The following is an 18,832-nucleotide window of genomic DNA, read 5'->3' as shown; positions in this document are numbered from 1 at the left end:
GCCAGGGTTGTCTCACAAATCTTTCTTCAAGGAGCGCAGGGTGGGTGCCGCATGCAGCCCGTGCTGAGGCTGCTGACGTATCCCGGGGGCCTGGAGGCCTGTGTGGCGAGGCTCTGAAATAGAACAAGGAACTTGCCTTGTTTCCTGTGAAATCACAGTAGGAAAACAAGGTGGTCTGCATGGGCCTCGAGGAGTGATTAAAGGGCCCCAGGCCTGTGAGTAAGCATGGATTTTTCACATGTTCCTGCCTGCTATAGGAAACAGCCTTCCCCATCTCTGGACCTTAGGTTAATTTCTCTTAAAATTAGGTAACTGGGCCAGAATGATTCTTCTCCCGGACCCCGTCCTCCCCCGACCCCACCTCCACTCCTGCAGTACTAGACGTTGAACCCAAGGCCTTGCATGTGCTAAATAAATGCCATGCTACCGAGCCACATCCTCAGCCCCTTCCCACTTTGCTCTAAGACAGGGTCTTGCTGTATAGCCCAGGCCGGATCCTTCTGCCTTTCCTTTCTGAGTGCTGCGATTGCAGGCATGAACCTGTATGTTTGGCCTGTATCAGACGGTTTCTGAGGTTCTTCTCTTATTTGTGTGTGTTTGTGTGTGTGTGTGTGTGTGTGTCTGTGTGTGTGTGTGTGTGTGTGTTACATGTGCTCTTCCCCACGCACACACCCACATGCTCAGGCGCGTGAGTGGACAGGCACATATGTGTACGTAGAGGCCAGAGGTTGATGTTGGGAATCTTCCTCAATTGACTGCTCTTCTGCCTTGATTTTTTTTTGAGACAGTGTCTCCCTATCAAAACCAGAGCTCACCGATATGGCTAATCCCTCCAGCCAGCTCGCTCTGGGCATCTCTGGTCTCTGCCTTCCCAGGCTGTAACTACAGGTGGGTCACCATGCCCACTTGGCATTTTACATGGCTTCCGACGATCTGAACACTGGTCCTCATCCTTGCATAGCAAGTCTTTTAACCATTTCGCAATCCCTATCCCCAGCTGAGGTCCTTCTAGACCCAAGTTTCTGTATCTAGTGTTGTGTCTCACTCACTACCAGACGCCTTTGAAGATGAAATATAACTGTTTTGTGACTCGGTACTCTCTGTTCTGTGTCACATTTGATCTTCACAGCCATCGCTCTACGTAGGCATTTTCTCCATTTTGAAATGAAGCCGAGTTGTCTGTCTGAGGCCATGTAACTAGTAAGTGGCCGAGCAAGGTTTTGGAAGGACGCTACGGCTCCCCAGTCCTGGGGCTTTGCTGTGGCCAACCTGGTTATAAACATATCTTGCCTTCAGCCCACAGCTCTAACGGAAGCTAGCTCTAACGGTGGCCTCCCGTCCCCTTGCCCCAGGCTTTATAGAGGTCTCCACATGCTGAGAATCACTCAGAGCTAGTTTGCCAAGTGGGAAAATTAAATGAATAAAGTATCAAAGGTACAGCCACCAGCCATCAGGTCCCATCTAATTTGTCCCTTCTCTTATTTCACAGCCCCATTTGAGAGCTTTCAGGCCCCGAGTGGAGGTGTAAAATCTAGACTTCCCTGTTAATACTTTACCACTTTTGCTGCCCTTGAATGAACGGTCCTGCTGATTGCTCACATCTGGGCTCACACATTCAGCGCTGGAACAACCGGGGGGGCTGTGTTGGAAGTCTGAGTGGGGTTCTCAGACTGGCTAGTTGTTCTCAGGCCGCACGACCTGAACTGTCACTAGCTTCTCTGAGCTGAGACAGATCAGATCAGTGGCACCAACTCCAGGCCTGGTGTCGAATGGGCTGGACCTTTTGGGTCTCGATTAACAAGAATAGTGAAGTGTGTGTGTGTGTGTGTGTGTGTGTGTGTGTGTGTGTGACTAAGTTGCCAACACTTAAATAGTATTCACGTAAAACCCCAACAGTCCTAAACTTCACCGGCCCTGGCTGGTTGATAGACTGGCATTCCCATCCTACAGTTCATCGGGCATGATGGGACACATGGCCTGCAGCCTCTCTTGCTCTTTGTCTGGCGCTCTGCCTCCATTGGTAGGCTTTGCTCTGGATTCCTGTTCTTTTTGGCCCGACAGGCACCAGCATAGGCAGCCTCTGGTTCCATAGTTGCTAGGTCCTGGACTCCGCTGACCCATCTGGATGTTTCCTGTGCTCCATGTTCACCCTGGGCTGAGTGACTGAGGGTGGAGGAGGGAGCTGGCTTCTGGGGACTGCTTCTTCAGGCTACTGGTTGTTGAAAAGTTGGGAGAAAGCTTTGAAGCGTTTCATCCACTTATGGCCCCAAGTCTACACTGAGCCTCATTCTACACCAGTGGCTTTCAAACACCCTAATGCTGCAACCCTTTCGTATAGTTCCTCATGTTGTTGTCACCCCCAACCATAAAATAGTTTATGTCGCTGTTTCATAACTGTAGCTCGCTACTGTTATGAATTGTAATCTAAATGGCTTTTTGGGTAGTTGGTATGGGGTCGCGACCCACAGGTTGAGAACCATTTCTCTAGGCAGCGAGCACTAGCTAGCAGTGGTGGACCCGTGGGTGGGTGGACCCCCAGCCTTCCTTCCGGATACCTTGGGCCTGTTCCTTTTCACAGAGCTCCTGCTTTTCAGAGATTAACTGTTGTCAAACACAACTTCTTTTTCTAATCCTTTCAGGCTCCATTTAACCCTTCTGCTTTATTTTATCTTTTTTTTTTTAATATAAAGTCACCACGGCTTTTTAAAAATTTTGTTTTATGGATTTGCCAATGACTGTCCAGTTTGACAAATTGGATTCTTAAGGCTGATTCTCTGAAGAAAAGGATGCAATGTGACAAGACAAGAAACAGCTCATCCTCCATCCAGGAGGATAAATAATAATAATAAAAAAAATAACAGCAACCCCATTCTCCAGCCTTCCTGTGACTCACAGAATGTCTCAGTTGTCACTGATAATCTAATCTTTCTATGATAGGTGAGGAACAGGACAATGGCGACCCAGCCAGGCTGTGGGTGTGATAGGCCTCTGATTAATAGGACTGTCCAATAAGCCCCCACCCCCAGGAAGATGATTAATGACGTTTGATGTGAACTCTGGCCTCCCACGGTGGGAAGGGGGGGGACTGAGATCTTCTCATGCAGAATGGCGCGTCGTGAGAGGTTGATTGATTCCCAAGGCTTTGTTCCTAAGAGGCTGTGTCCAGGGAGGGGCCTGGCACCCTTGTGGTATGTGGGCTTTGCCAAGTGCCTCGCCTAGCAGGATCCTGTTTACGTTTCTCCTAGAGACCAGCCTTTTCATTGCCCTGGCGCACTGAATCATAGAAGTGACGTGGTCCTCAGCCACTGCTGCTGAATTGATGTCCCCGGCGAGTGTGATAATGGTGACTTCTCCCCTACCACGGTGCAAGGTACCTAAGAAGGCAAGCTGTAAGAGAGAGGCTCTGCTTGTGAGTCCTTCTGGGGTGGTCACTCCGTCTTCTGGGATCATAGGGTGTGGGTTGGGTGGGAGTACCTGATCTTGGCAGAAGAGTGTGTGGGCCCGGCCTAGACGCCCCCAGCAGAGGAACTAAGAGTGTGTGGGCCCGGCCTAGACGCCCCCAGCAGAGGAACTAAGAGTGTGTGGGCCCGGCCTAGACGCCCCCAGCAGAGGAACTAAGAGTGTGTGGGCCCGGCCTAGACGCCCCCAGCAGAGGAACTAAGAGTGTGTGGGCCCAGCCTAGACGCCCCCAGCAGAGGAACTAAGAGTGTGTGGGCCCGGCCTAGACGCCCCCAGCAGAGGAACTAAGACAGCGGTTCTCAACCTGTGGGTTGCAAGCCTCTCTCTGAAAGTGTTTGTATCATGATTCATAACAGTGGCAAAATCACTGTGTTGGCCTAGAGGGCTCTCCAAACCTACTTTATTTAAGGTTCCTAAGCACTTTTACCTCCCTTTCAACCCCACCCCCCTGCCCCCCTCCCCACAACCTTAGGTAGGAGATAGGTAGAGAAAAGGGCTGTAAACCCTCTTTTATTTACTTTCTGCTGATTAGGGTCGATGGTCGTTAGGGGATTATCAGACTCAGTCGTCAGAATAACAGCAGTCCAGCCCAAAAGCCAACACGACAGCCGCAAGACTCAGTTAGATTGCCCAGAGAAACTCTCTGCAACGTTTCTCTCTGCGAGGTCGAGTGTCAAAGCATGGAGATCAGTGTACCACGTCAATCCAAAAAGTGATGTCTCACTGCGCGTGGGCCTCTATATATCTCCTCTCCTCAGAGACCACCCAAGAATGTTCTCAGCCAGCCAAGGTCAGGTCCCTCACATGTGAGAGCTCACAGCAAAACATCACATGCCCTCTCACAAGCCGAGACATGGGCAAAACATCATGTGCCCAGCCTGCAGCAAAACATCACATGACAAAACTCAGTCTTCAAGGAAACCAGAAATTTCCACTTCATTACTGTTATGAAGTAGCAACACAAACAATTTTATGTTTGAGGGTCACCACAACATGAGGAACTGTGTTAAAGGGTTGAGCATTAGGAAGGTTGAGAAACACAGAGCTGGGAGGAATTCATGGCTGGATATCTAGATGGCTCTCATGTGACATTCAGAGGGTAGGAGAAGGCAGCCCGCTTGACTTCAGGGCATAGATGTAAACAAAGTTGTGTTATTTACTTTGTTGTTGCTCCCATCAATATTCTCCACAAGAAATGACTGAAGGAATGAAGGTTTTATTTCAGCTCACAGTTCAAAGAAATACAGTCTATCACGACGATGAAGGCATGGGGCAGGAGAATGAGCAAGGCATCCGAAATCAAGAAACAGAAACGCAGGTGTTCAGTTCTCTTTTTATTCAGTCTGGGATTCCAGCCCTCAGATTGGTGCTGCCCACCCTCAGGTTAAAATTTCTGGACATGCCCCCACAGACATGCTCAGAACTGTTTTTCCACAGTGATTCTACATTCAAACAAATTGATGGTGCCAGTTAATTATCATAACCACCTCAAACTTGGCAGTGGATGGGCCTTCTTAGCTTAGCTTTCTGGAAAATTTTCCAAATCTCCCTTCAGGAAGGTTAGAAGGTAGCTTTGAGTGTTTCTTTCTGATTATTGGATGTATATAAGTTCTAAAAACATTTTAATTTTGTGTAAAATGTATGTGGCCACATGCACATGAGTGCAGGTGCTCTTGGAGGCCAGAAGAGGGCATCAGATTCCGTGGAGCTGGAGTCCCGGGTAGCTACAGCCACCTAAGGTGGGTTCTAGGAACCAAACTCAGGTCATCTGCAAGAGTATTATGTTCTCTTTCAGTGCTGAGCTATCTTACCACCCCCAGTTTTATTTTTATTTACGTGTATGTGTCTTCTGGTGCCCACAGGAGACCAGAGGCCAGAGAAGAGTGTTAGATGCCCCGGTGCTAGAGTTACAGGGAGACATGAGCCACCAAACAAGGGTGCTGGGAACCAAATTCTGGTCCTTTAGAAGAAGAATAAGCATTCTTAACCATTGAGCCATCTCCCTAGCTCCCCTCCCCTATTGCATTTTAAATGGTGAGTGTGTGCGTGCACACATATGTGTGAGCATATATGTGCATGCACTCATCATGCGTGTGCTGCCTCAGAGCTTGTATGGAGGCCAGAGAATCTTGTTGAGGCCATGTCTCTGTGCTGTATACGGCAAGCTGGCTGTCTCACAGCTTCTGGGTGATTCTCCTGTCTCCACCTCCTACCTTGTGTAGGAGTGCTGGAATTACAGATGCATACCATATCTGCGTTGAAAAGATTTAAAGGAAATTGTTTATTTTAGGGCTGGAGAGTTGGCTCGGTAGTTAAGAGCACTTGCTGTCTTGCAGAGGAGCCGAATCTGATTCCCAGCATGCACATGGTGGTTCATAATCATTTAAAACTCCAGTTCCAGGAAATCCAGTGTCCTCTTCTGGCTTCTGCAGGTACCAAACACGCACATGGCACACATACATAGAAACAGACAACACACTCACAATAAAACAAAAGGAATAAATCTTTCAAAATAAATTTAAAAATGAGAGAATATATTTAAAATAAATGTTTAATTTTTTAAAGTGTGAGTGTTTTGCCTGCGTGTGTGTGTGTGTGTGTGTGTGTGTGTGTTCCACATGGTGCAGTGCCTGAAGAGGCCAGAAGAGGGCATTAGATCTCCTGTAACTGCAATTGTAGATAGTAGTGAGCCTCCATGTGGAGGCTGAGAACTGAACACAGGTCTTCTGCTAAAGCAGTAAGTGCTCTTAACCACAGAGCCATTTCTTCAGGCCCCATATCTGACTTTTTATGTGGCTTCAAATGATTGAATTCAGTTCATCAGGTTAGACCAGCACTTTTATCCACCAAGCCATGTCCTCAGCTTATACTGTCTTTCTGACCTTATCACCACCTTAATAGCAACACCACTCAACCTTCCTATGGAGAAAGGTTTCCATCTTGGCTGTGACAGTTACCTAATGATGAGAGCTGAGAACAGTGATAATCATGAACAAGACCTCACTGAGTGTCCAGACAAGCGACTGTCCTAGAGCTGGAGGTGTGACTGTCTGTAGGTTTGAGTAAGACCCAAACAAACCAGCTAATGCTCCAAGGATTGGACGGGTGGCTGGGGTTGGCCTTCTGAGAGACGAGGTCAAACCAAGACCCATAGCAGCGGGAATTAGGACACCCAGACCCCTGATGAGAGAGGAGAGACAGGAATCTGGCACCGGCCCCACTTCTGACGATATACTTCTAAACCACCAGATGCCTGCCGCTCGTCAAACCTCAGCTGACGGGGCGGCATCCTGAGCCGTCCCCAGGGATCGCTGCTCAACGGTTACAGTTGACAGTACCGCTGGCCTGGACCCCGCAGCAGAAGCAGCACCAGGACTTAAATATTTTATGGCTGTTTAGTCTTATCGGCTAAGTCTGAATGGGAGATGGGCGAAATGAAGCTGCCGCCTCAAGGCTCAGGAGCCTCATTCATCTGGGCCGCAGAGCCTGGCTTAACACTCCCAGCCTGCTGCTCTGAAGCTGTGGGAGGGAGGTATGCCCACGGAAGCTAACCACCTTCTAGTGTATGGTGTTGTTTTTGTCTGTGTGGTTTTGAGACAGAGTCTCTCAGTGTCTCATCAAGTAGGCGAGGCTGGCTGGCCAGCAAGCCCCAGCGATCCTCCTGTCTCTGGCTCCTCAGCACTGGGATCTCAAGCATACACCAACTACCACGCCTGGCCTTTTTTACGGATGTTCTTCGGCCCACACTCAGGTCCTCGCATTTTGAGGACAACTTTACCAACTGAGTAAAGGTATCTCCTCAGTCCTCAATTACCTTGGTTATGGCTGTGATAAAATACTGGCCGAAAGCAACGTAAGGAGAGAATGTTTAGTTTGGTTCACCGTTTGAGGGCAGCTGCCATAGTAGGGCAGCATGAGGCAGCCGGTCACAGTGTGTCCTCAGGCATGTAACGGACCATGTTAACTCCTCTCTACCAAACCTCCTGGCTTATTTTCTTGGCGGTGAGACCTGGGCCTGAGCAACACCTAATGTTCTCCCGAGATGATTCCAGTGTGCCCCAAAGTTTAAGGCTCTCTGGGATTAAGTTCCGATGAAGTGAAAGGACACTCAAGATTGGCACATACAGACCCTACTAATATCAGGGCAGGAGGGACACGTGGAGGAAGAGCTGTAGGTACAGTTTAACCGGAGTCTGACTGAACCCCAAGCCTACTGTGCCCAGAGATTTTTGGATTTCATCCCTAGCTTGCTTCTTGTCCCTATTGCCGGAAAAGACAGACTAGCCCAGAATCCCCTCCTGTGGATGGTCAGCCTGTAAGGTTGAGCTTTGGAGTCTTCTGTCATTGGCTTGAAAATCCCCACAGGATAGAAGCCCCATTCAGGCTTAGCTGTGTTTGAACATTCAATAAACATGTGAATGAATGAATGAATGAATGAATGAATGAATGAATGAGAAAGCTGTACTGTTTTATTTGAGACAGGGTTTTCATGTTCAGACTGGCCTTTCATCCCAATGTAACCAGGTGACCTTGAACTTCTGATTCTCCTGCCTCTGTGTCCCTGCGTGATGCAAAGATAAATTCTGATCACTGGGGAAGCCAGACCAACCCTTAAAAGAGCCAAGGGCTGAAGCCTCAGAACCTTTCACTGCAGGACCACGGGTGGAGCTGGGCAGGAATGGGTGTGGGGCCAACTCCTCCTCCAGGCGCTGGAAGACTGAACGCATCTCCCTGGCCCGGGTCCAGGTCCCAGACTTCCGTGGGAGCGGGCGTGTGCAGCGGTGCGGGGTAACTTTCCTATGTTCGGGCTCATTACTCATCATTAGGAGTCCTGGTGTCTGGAGCTTTCCAGGTCATCAAAGCTGCTCTGTCTTGGAGTGGCCAGCAGGCCTTGATTCCTGTCACCAGTCATCTCCCACCTTGCCAGGCAGACAGTTGTGTAACCCAGGAAGGAGGGGATTTGGTTTTTAAACTGGTGTAATTCAGCCCGACACCGCAACCTGCGAACGGTAGTAGCTCTGCCCCTCCCTCCCAGAAAGCCACTTTTGGCTGAAGGACGGCAGGCCCGATGGCTCTCTTTGCAGCGGGTTAGCTGGAGCTAGAGGGATCCCCTCCTTTTCACTCCCCTTGGGAGAGCAAGGAGTGGGCAGAGCCGTGGCTGGGTTGTGAGGTACCTCTTACCTCGTCCAACTCTGCAGAAATCCGCTTCCGGTCACACGCCTGCGGGTTGTGGTTTCTCCAGACCCTAACACCTTCTACGGCGTTTCTATTTTTGTCACAGGTCTAGACCAGGAGCTGAGAATCAACTTGCCTCCCCAGCTCTAGATCCCTCAATGTTCCAAAGTCCACGTGATTGTACAGAAAATGCAATGCAGCCTCGCCCTGGATCAGAACTCGGCCCACTATGCTCCTGGACATTTTTTGATATTTCAGTACTAACAGGGAAGCCCCCAAAGGGAAAACACATTTAAATGATGGTTTAAACAATGTGCAAACGTGCCATTTCCTGATTAAGAAGTTTGTGTAAAAATTCTGACCTAATTTTTAAAAAATTCTTTTTTTTTTTTTTTCTGATTTTGAACAAAAAAGTTTCCTCATTCTTGCCCTAAGTGATGCAGGCTCTACCACTCTTCCTCAGCAGAGAGCAAAGTCTGAAGCAGGATCCCACTTGGGAAGATACAAAGTTTGGGAAAGGGAAATGTCATGAAGAATTTCATCAACTCTGGAGAACAGGACAGGAAAGACCACAAGTTCAAGGCCTGCCTGGTCTACAGAGTTCAAGAACAGTCCGAGTTACTCAGTGAGCTAAAAAGCTAGAGAAGGGAAGGAGTGGAGTGTGGCCAGGCAGATGGCTTGCTCGGCGGAGTGCTTGTCTTTAAGCCTGAGAACCTAGGTCAATCCCCAGGATCTATGTAAAACAGCTGGGGAGACAGAAACGGGCAGATTCCTGGAGCTCACTGGCTACTAGCAGAGCCTACATGGTGAACCCCGGGCCAGTGAGACCCTTCAGTCCAAAAACAAGGCGGACAGCTCCTGAGGAAAGACACCAGGGTCCTCTGGCCTCTCTACAGGATTTTGTGCACATGTTTTACATGTATCCATCTATCCATGAAAACACACACACACACACACACACACACACACACACACGGGGGAAGCAGGAGAAGAGAGAACGGGCTAGGGATACATCTTAGTAGTATGTTTGTGCTCCTGCATTTAATGCCCATTGGTAAGGCTGGAGAAATGGCTCAGCAGTGGTCAAGACACTGGCTGTTCCTCCGGAGAACCGCGTTCAATTTCCAGCTCCCACAAGGCAGAGCACAACTGTCGAGTTCCAGGGTATCCAACACCCTCTTCTGGCCTCCCTGGGCACCAAGTACCCACAAGGTAGCTACACAGACATACACACACAGGCAAAACTCCCATACACATATAACAATAATAATAATAATAATAATAATCCCTAGTGCTGCATTAAAAAAGTTTATAGTCCCAAGTATTGGTGGCGCATGCCTTTAATCCCAGCACTCAGGAGGCAGGCGAATCTCTGAGTTCAAGGGCAGCCTGGTCTCCAGAGTGAGTTCCAGGACAGCCAGGGTTACACAGTGAAACCCTGTCTTGAAAAAGAAAAAAGTTTATATCAATATCAGTTCTCACTTTCACAACCATCTTAAGAAAGTTAATATTTACAGTGGGGATAGAATAGTATAGCTCCCAACACTGGTAGCTGGTGTCACACATTCCCAGCATGCTCTTCAGGTAGAAGCGTTGGTCTGCAGATACAGCTCTCTTCTGAACAGACCCTCCTGCCCTGGCTAAGTTCCACGCCCCAGAGGGTGCCGCACCTCAGGCCTCATTGGCCCCGGCCTTGGGGAGGGCCCTGCTGGCAGCCTTCCCCTCCGTGGCTGGAGAAGGGCCAGTTCCAAGCTGGGCTGGCCTGCACCTACTTCTGTCCAAGGCAGGCTCCTGTGTGTTCAGAGCCAACTCCCACCAGCATGTTTTACATATTTTAATTAAAGTGCCGCCCTGGGCTGGCAGGGCCTCTGATAGATGGCTGCAATCCGAGAGGCGCGGGGCTGCAGCGACGTGAAACGCCGCATCCGAGGACGCGCTGGTGAACGCGTTGGCTCACGCCTCTTGGAGGCAGGTTTCCGCTCCCTTCTGTGGGTAGGCAAGCATCAGGCAGGTGCCAGTCACCCTCAGAAGCGGCTCGGGCAGGGCCGGGAGACCGGGCAAGAGAGGCTGAAGAAGTGTGCTGTGGGTGGGTTCTGAGGGCCAGCTGGCTAGTGGGCTCTGGACAAGTCTGATTCTTGCAGAAACACAGCCCCCTGGACACTCCTTAGCAGTGTCAAATTATGACAAATGGCACGGCTAAAAGTTGCTGGGTGGCAGCTGCCGCATCTCAGAGGGAAGCAGGTATTTTTAGCATCGTGCCTTGGGGGTTCCGGCGCTGGGTTAATTAATCATGGTGAACAGCACCAAGTTTTAGTCCTCACCCTCATCCCCACCCCCACCCCAGTGTCGTTCTCATCGCCCAGCTGCAGGGTTGGAAACTGCCCAGAGCTGTAGCCATCCCACATGGCCCTCACACAGCCGGCATGGGGGAAACCCTCTTCCGCCTCTCTGATGCTGGCCCTGTACCCTTCCTCATAGCCACCTCCTCCTGCTGCTGCTGTGCTTGCCTCCAGCCACACAGCAAGACCCTGGCTTCCTTTGGTTCTTCCAGCCCATTCCTGTCCCCACCCCTAGAGCGTTGTCTCTAACCCTCAGCCTTCATGTCTCACCCCCAAAGCTTCACCTCACCAATCCGTCATCTGGCAGAGCCCAACACTCTTTTCTTCAGGGACCTGGCGCCAGCCTCGTGGTGTTATGTGTTAATTGCTTACTTTACTGCTTGTCTCCTGCCAGTGGAACACTGGCTGTCTCAGAGCAGGGCCTTCTACGTCTTGTTCTGTCTCTTGAGCACTTACTGCCTCGCTCAGAGAACACTGGGTAAGCATGCACTAGACGGTGGCAAGTATGTGTCGGTATGGGTGGAAAACTAGGTAGACAGATGTGTGGAAGGATGAATGGGTGGATGGATGGGTAATGAGGAGGTGGGCAGATGGATGGGTGGATGAATGCATGGGTGGGCGAAAGGCCGGCTAGAAGAGGTGTTGGTGTAGTGACCTCATTTATGGCAGTGTAACCATCACGAGAGTACAGGACCAGGGGATTCTGGGAAAAGACACTCCATAGCTGTCCCCTCTTCTACAAATAGCTGCTCACATGCTCTTTGAGAGTTCGGCATGTTGCTCTGAAACCCGTTGCTCCCAGCATTGCTTTCCTTGGGGATGAGGACAGACAGACACTGCCTGGAAATTGACAGAAGTACTTCCTCTGAGGGGTAAGCAAGATCTTTTCTTAAAAATATACCCAGACACAGCTGGTTTTCTGTCCTCTTGAGTACAAATCCCCAGTTGGTCCTAATATTGTCAGGCCTGTGTATCAGGGGATACACAGGCTGATCCCAATTCCAGTCCCGGAAGAGAAGTATGACTGCTCGAGACAGCTGTGGGTTAGTAAGCAACTCTGGTTGGCTTAGAGCCAACGATGGGTAGAAATGGCTGGGGACGCCATTCTAACAGGATAACGGGAACTTTCAGTTTCTCAGGGTTCCATGGCTTGACAAAGACATGACAGGAGAGATGGGAGTGGGTGTCCTCTATCATCCCCCAAAGAAACGGGGTTTTATACTATTGGAAGAGGTGTCTGTAAAGCCGCCACATTCCCCATGCCTCCCTATCCTCTTGAGCCACGGGGAAGCAGTGATAAGCAGAAAGAGTCTGGGGCAGGGGGCTCTCTTGAGGATGGGGCTGCAGGTCACGGCTGTTTTGCTAGCTCTGTGTTCCCTTCTCTTGGCACCTTCAAGGGAACAGATAGCTTAGCAGACCTCGTTCCTGAGACATATGGGAGGGCAGGCGGAATGCAAGGCTACGCAGAACTGTGGGACCTCCTGGCACCGGGGAACATCCACAACATGCTTAGCCAGTGTTGAGTCACTTTCCTGAAGGCTCAGGAGGCCACCAGGCCTTGGTGACAGCACCAGCTCTCAGTGCCCTGTGGCTCTGAGAATAAGGTGACTCAGAGGCCGCCTTCCCTGTGGTTCTAGGAAGCGAACTGGAGCCTCATTCAACAGCACCAGGGGAACTGAGAAAATGCTGTCCCAATATTGACCTTTCGACTTTCATGTCACAGCTACAGCTGTGACCTCCACCATTCCCTGTGTGAAACAAAGAGGCAAAGAATGAGGGAAGAGACAGAGAGGGAGACGCAGGAAGGGGGAGGACAAGAGAGGATAAGAGTAGAAAAAAGCACATTATTTTTGTTCTCCCTTCAGTAACCTGGGAAATATTATTTATTGACAGAGAGCCTTTTAGTGCACAACACACCCAAGCCCGTAATTAACTATACCACAGACCCCATGCTGTTTCCATCAGCTCTTCATCCCCACCCGCTCTTGGGTGGAATTCTGGGGCTGTGGTTTCTATGAAGGCCAGTAGGTGTCAATGTGTCAGCAGAAAAGCTAGGGGTGCCCAGCATTCGAAAAACAACGTATGGAAAGAAATTGCATTTCTTCTAGTTATCTCAGTGCCTTTGTGTGTGGGGGGGGGCAGCAGGTAGGATACTTGAAGGTAAACGGGTTGAGGAATACACAATCTCAGGTCGCCCAGAGTTCGCTATGCCTAAGGGAACAGTAGAACCAGGTAACAGTCGTAAGAGACAGGAAGAGGAGAATCGGAGGGGAGGCTGTGGAAGGCTATGTGGGACCTTTGAACACTACTGACTGCAGAGAAGCTTTCTCCTACCTCTCATGTCACAGCTAGGGGAAAAAGGCTCAGTATGGGGAGGTGACTGAGCTAGGGACCACACAGCAGCTCCTGACTCCTAGACAAGCAGGTACTCTTTCCACTCAACATTCTTTCTCAGTATTTTTTTTTTCTTTTGCAATTCAAAATCTCATCTTCATTTAGCTTCACCTGTCCCTGCAATAGGCCCTCTCTGATGACTACATGAGACCACCAGATATTCAATCTACGTCTCAGAGAAGGCAGTAGCCCTCATCATGGGCCCAGAGTTGGTTTCTGAGGGCTCAGGAGGGCTCATTTGGTCCTTCACTTCCTGGAGACAAGCAAGTTGGTTAGCTTGAAATTGTACTTGCTGGAAGTGTTTACACTGTGGAAATTGGCAGCTTCTGCCCATCAGAGGGTTATTTTTCCCTCCCAGAGAGCTGTACACCACAGCTCTCAGAAACTCAGAGAAGGAAACAGGGCTCAAGGGGGAAAGGTGATCTACTAATGAGACATGGCTTCCAGGAGGTGAAGCCTGGGCTCCAGTGCAGGAGGGTAGGTGACAGGGTGCTCAGAGATGAGAAACCTAACAGCCTTTGAAGCCACTTGGATACCGAGGAATCTAGCTTGATCCCAGGGAGCACTCTCTATGTTGTTCTGCAGTGACAAAATAAAAGACCAGAGGCTGAGAGATCTACAAAACAATAAACAAACAACAACAGAATTTGTTTTCCTACAATTCTGAAATTCCAGAAGTTGGGAAGCCTGAGATCAAGGAGCTGGTGTCTGGTGAGGACTTCTATGCCATCCCACGTGGAAGGGACCCATGGTAGAATGGCAAAGATGGCAGGAGAACCAAAAGGGGGTCAAGCAGCAGTTTTTAATGATAAAGAACCCACTCCAGAGATGGCGAAGTAGAAGAACCTGAACTCAGAACATGGCTGCTCTGGCTGGAATAGACACATCTTTAATCTCAGGAGACGGAGGCAAGCAGATCTCGGGTTCAAGGCCTGCCCTGGTATAGAGCAAGTTCCGGATAAAGAAAAGCTTAGATCCAGGCACGGTGGAACACACCTTTAATCCCTACGCTCGGGAGACAGGCATGCATGTCTCTGAGTTCTAGGCAGCTCTGCTCAGGCAGTTTGGTTGAATCAGTCAGAGGAGAGGCAAAGCAGGGAAGTTGAGTTGGTGGCAGTTCAGTCTGTGGGATTCAGAGGCAGTTTTACTGGGACAGCTGTAAAAAAAAAAAAAAAAAACAGGCTGCAGAGAAAGAATAGGCTAGAAACAGGTGAAGACAGACCGAGCAGAGTTTGAGAAGGAGCTTCTCAGAAGATTAGAAAAGATAGCTAGAGTTAGTTTGAGGCATTCAGCCAGAGGCCAAGAGAAAAGCCAGACTGAATCAGTCAGCTAGGAGAGGAGTTTGTGCCAGAACAGCTGTGTTGAACCAGCCAGCCAGAGTTCAGAAAGAGCTAGAAAGGGTGAGCTTATTCAACAGTAAGTCTCAGAGGCTGAAAACATTCTAAACTTAGATTAGATTGTATGGAGGCTAGAAGCGTCCAGGATGAGGCCTACGTTAGCAGATGGTGGCAGGAAGCCTCCAAGATGACAACATCTGGAGAATAAAAGTTATTTTTGCATGATGACATCCATCCAATACACTCTGCCTCCCAGAGACACTTGTTTCTCAATACCGATAGGATGACAGTTTCAAAGTGAGTTGGGAAGGGGACAGACATTCCAACCATGGCTAGATGCTGCTGTGGCCGCTGCCCCAGGTAGGGTCATTGGTAGGACAGCAGAGTAGGAACCAACCTGAGTGAAGAGGTAATTTATCTGGCTCTAGATGGTTCGGTTTCAAGGCCGGTTGTCGGGAGAGATGTTAGTGTTAGGAGCCCTGGAAGGAAGTCTGGACAAGAGATTGTGATCTGCAAAGGTAGGGGTTTGTTCTTTGAGCTAAAAGTGGCTGGAGACGTTTGCCTCTTTAGAGTAACCAGGTAAAAACAGATTTACCTGCACGCACCGCCTTCTTTGCCATCATCTGGGTATGTTGGGAACATGTACTCACTCTCGTTCTCTAGGCCCAGGAACCAGTGAGCACTCAGGATGTTTTAGCTGAATAAATATGAATGGCTCATTTTTATCCTACAGGTATTTCTGTGGACCACACTTGAAAAGCAGACACACCGCAACAAGCAGATCATCTAAGCATTCTGGCATCACTGCAGGAATATGGATTTGGGGAAGATTACTCCTTTGGCATCTTAGAGCTGCTGGTGGATCAGACATCATTTCTTAGGATGACTTTGTCCTATTGGTGATGTTGAACGAAGCCCAGACATGGTGCCATAAAACCATCCATGTTCCTTGTGGGGTGGGAGATTGCTCACTCTTGGCAGCCTGTGAACCTGACCTGGCCTGCCTTGACTTGGCTAGTTTTCTCTACTCTCTGGGATTTGGCTTGCCCTTGGGGTTAAAGAACAAATTACTGAGAACCCTCATCTCGGGAGACTTGGAAGGCACAGGTAAAACTGTAGGTTACCAGCCAAGGAACCTACAATATGCAAAGTAGTGAACTGGGGCTTTTCTTCTGATTGGCTAAAGGGCTCTGATGTCACAATGACATGTGTCTGTCCACTCCAAATTGTAGTGCCTTTAGCCCCCAAATATCTCCCTGTCTCAGTTGGTTTCTTGGCTTCCTCTCTGCAGAAGGAAGATGATGGAAGTCCCTTTTCAGGCAGGGTCCATTCTTATGACGGTGAATACCTTACAGGGCAAGAAGATGGTGGAGAGTGGGCTCCAGTCTGGGGACCTTTCCCTGTCTCAGTCCTGGTCCTCCTGCCTCCCTCTGCCGGCCGACTTGGAGATCCTCAAGCAGAAAGTGGCTGCGGTGCAAAGGGAGCTGGAGGACTTCAAGAAGGATGCCCTGCAGGCCATCCGCTACTTGGAGGACGCCTTCTGGGAGATGAATGGTGTCCTGGCACAGCAGGAGGAGCAGGCGGCGCGGGTGAAGCAGCGGCTGAGGGAGGAGGAGGACCGTGGCATCGTTCGCAACAAGGTCCTTACCTTCCTCCTGCCCCGGGAGAAGCAGCTGCGTGAACACTGCCAGCGGCTGGAGAAGATGCTGATCAGGAGCCGCGACCCATTGCAAGTCACCAGGAAGAGCCAGGCCGACTGAACGGCCCGTGCACGCGCCTGTGCGGGCAGCTGGAAGATAGTTTTTTAATGGAAAGACAAACGCTAAATCCCCATTTATTCCCCCCTTCCCCATTTTTATTGCTTTCCTGCTACCAAAATAACACCATGCAGAGAGGCAAAAAAAGAGACCCCAATATGGTTTTTTTATCCAGCCTGGTCAAGGAAGGAGGCCTCAGACGCTAAGTCAGACCTGTGACCTCCACCTGGGACTGTTTCCTGTTTGTGATGGTACGGTTGCTTGGCTGTGGAGCATTTCGCTTGTATATTCTTAAATTGGTTGTGTTGAACAGATTTACCTTTCTTTTAACGACTCCAGGCTTTTGTGATTTATCACGTAACAATTGGTTTACTAAGACCTGTTGACGTGTGTTGTGCACTGAGACAGGCTTGCCCACACCCCGAAATGGCCTCAGATGGCTGCATCTGCGTAATCCCTGACCTCACTGTTCGGTTTTCCCGTCTGCTTGCACCGTTAGGCTATCGTTTCTCCGTTTCCTTACTGCTTTCGTCCAATTCTGCTTTCCCTCCATTTAGCTTGTAAAAGGGTTGCTCTGTATATCGGACCTTGTGAGGTCTCTGTGGTAGAATTCTCAACTCGAGGGCACCGGCAATGACACCTAGAAGATGGCACAGTAGAGCCGTGACACTGACTCACAGAGCAGGAGTTGATAGGGTGTCTGGTCGTTTATCTAACGTCGTAACCCCTTCCCTTCTGCCCCCACAGGCATCTCCTGAGGGCAGCACAGTGCTGTTTTCCTATGGCAAGCTAACCACGAAAACCGGAGCGCTCTCTTCTACGTTCTCTCCATGTTAATGAATGACTAGTGCTCCAAGTCCAGGCCCCTTGTGCTCACTTTCCGTCTTGCAGCCTAAGAAACCCCTGAACCCATCAGACTGTTTTTAGACTAGTTCCTTCTGGGATAGCGGAACGATCACACGTGCGTGACCCGAGGCCATTAGCAGTCACTGTGGCTTGTGTTTACAATCAGCCCCTGTGTCACCGATTCCTATATCCTTTCTCCAGCCCCTCCCAGAGGCTGCCCACACATCAGCCTGAGGGGCCTGCTGGCCAGAGTCGGCAACACTGAGCAGTTGGGTCTCTCTAGCTGAGGGCGTGCAGGCTCCCCATACCCTCTGATCTTCCATTCACCCTCTTTTACTCACAGACTCAAACATGGTGCAAACATTTGGATCCCATTAAGCTGACCTTCACCAAAGGACCTTGTAACCCACGGTTAAGTACAATGTCCACCCATCAGCTGTCTTCCCAGAAGGGCTGTATCTCTGCATCAACTACAGGCAGCTTCCTATCTAGTTTAGTTGAAGTAGCAACTGAGTTAATTTAGCAACAGTAATACTGATAATCATATACTGGCTTAGAGTCATCAGTCAGAGTATATACCGTTACACGCTTCACTTCAGGGTTATGTGAAAACAAAGACTTAAGCTTGAGTAACTTGCCCAAGATCAAAGCTGGCCAACTCGGGATTTGAACCTAGTGCTATCTAGCTAGCTCTCTTAGAGCCTGTGCTCTTAACTGTCCCGGTGTGTTTCAGAGAGCTTTATGGATGTCTGATAGATGCTTCTAGTGTAGATAAAACATTGCTGAAGTTGCTGAGCTTAGCTCTGGGAGAAGGGAGTGTTTCTTGGAGGAGGTTCCTGAACAACTAAACCCTGGAAAGAGACAGATGGACACATAGACAGACAGACAGAGATTTCAAATGTAACTAGAAGGAGAGCTTGACTGGTTAATAGCGGTCTGCCCAATGTGGAGGAAACAGGATCTAAAGGTACCCACAAGGAGAGGACTCAAGACTCCCGCAGGTCTGCTGCTGTGCACTTGTCCAGGAGACGTGTGTGTGTGTGTGTATGTGTGTGTAAGAGGTTAGACCTCTTCAGACCACATCTGTAGCCACCTATGTTTATTTTTGGTCTGACATTTGGAGAGGATCCTAGATAGCTGGAAGCACGGCCAGAGCATGGGAGAGGCCAGAAGATCCCGAGGAGGGGGCAGGAAAGAAGGACCTGGGGACCTTGGCAGAGATATTTTCAGGGAATACCCAATCATGATTTTGCAAGCCTGGGAAAGACTCTGCATTCTTGGGCTCGAGGGGCCTAATGAGTGTTGCTTCTCTTTTTCCTGCTCGAGTTAAGCACAGGTAAAGGATAAACACAGAAGATAGGAAGACATGCTAACGGAGACAAACTGTCATCTTTCTAGCCTCTAACGTGCTTGAGATCGTGGTTTAGGATCTGTCAGCCACATCTAGCTGAGACCTTGTCCCTAAACCTGATGCCACCTCCAGGCCTAGGGCAGCAGCTGGGCGTCTCTCAAAGGGCTGCAACTA

At 49.7% G+C, this 18,832-nt stretch overlaps 1 protein-coding gene across 2 annotated transcripts; it reads left to right on the top strand.

Annotated features, from left to right (window-relative positions):
- Positions 1-10,787: 10,787 nt before the first annotated feature.
- Positions 10,788-16,787, top strand: Ccdc182 (coiled-coil domain containing 182). 2 transcript variants are annotated; one of them, XM_060388405.1, is made up of 4 exons: positions 10,788-11,451; positions 11,720-11,845; positions 13,953-14,078; positions 15,438-16,787. In XM_060388405.1, exon 4 carries the CDS (start codon positions 16,003-16,005, stop codon positions 16,462-16,464), a length of 462 nt encoding a protein of 153 aa, XP_060244388.1. In that variant the 5' UTR covers positions 10,788-11,451; positions 11,720-11,845; positions 13,953-14,078; positions 15,438-16,002; the 3' UTR covers positions 16,465-16,787. The 2 variants fall into 2 exon arrangements, with proteins under 2 accessions (XP_060244388.1, XP_060244387.1); XM_060388404.1 differs by lacking the exon at positions 13,953-14,078.
- Positions 16,788-18,832: the final 2,045 nt, after the last annotated feature.

This window comes from Meriones unguiculatus, chromosome 7 (assembly GCF_030254825.1).
Source record: "Meriones unguiculatus strain TT.TT164.6M chromosome 7, Bangor_MerUng_6.1, whole genome shotgun sequence".
NCBI lineage: Eukaryota > Metazoa > Chordata > Mammalia > Rodentia > Muridae > Meriones > Meriones unguiculatus.
This window is presented reverse-complemented; position numbering and strand designations above follow the sequence as displayed.

Coding starts and splice junctions, on each gene's coding strand:
- Ccdc182 (XM_060388404.1), top strand. CDS start 16,003: ATGATGGAAGTCCCTTTTCAGGCAGGGTCCATTCTTATGACGGTGAAT.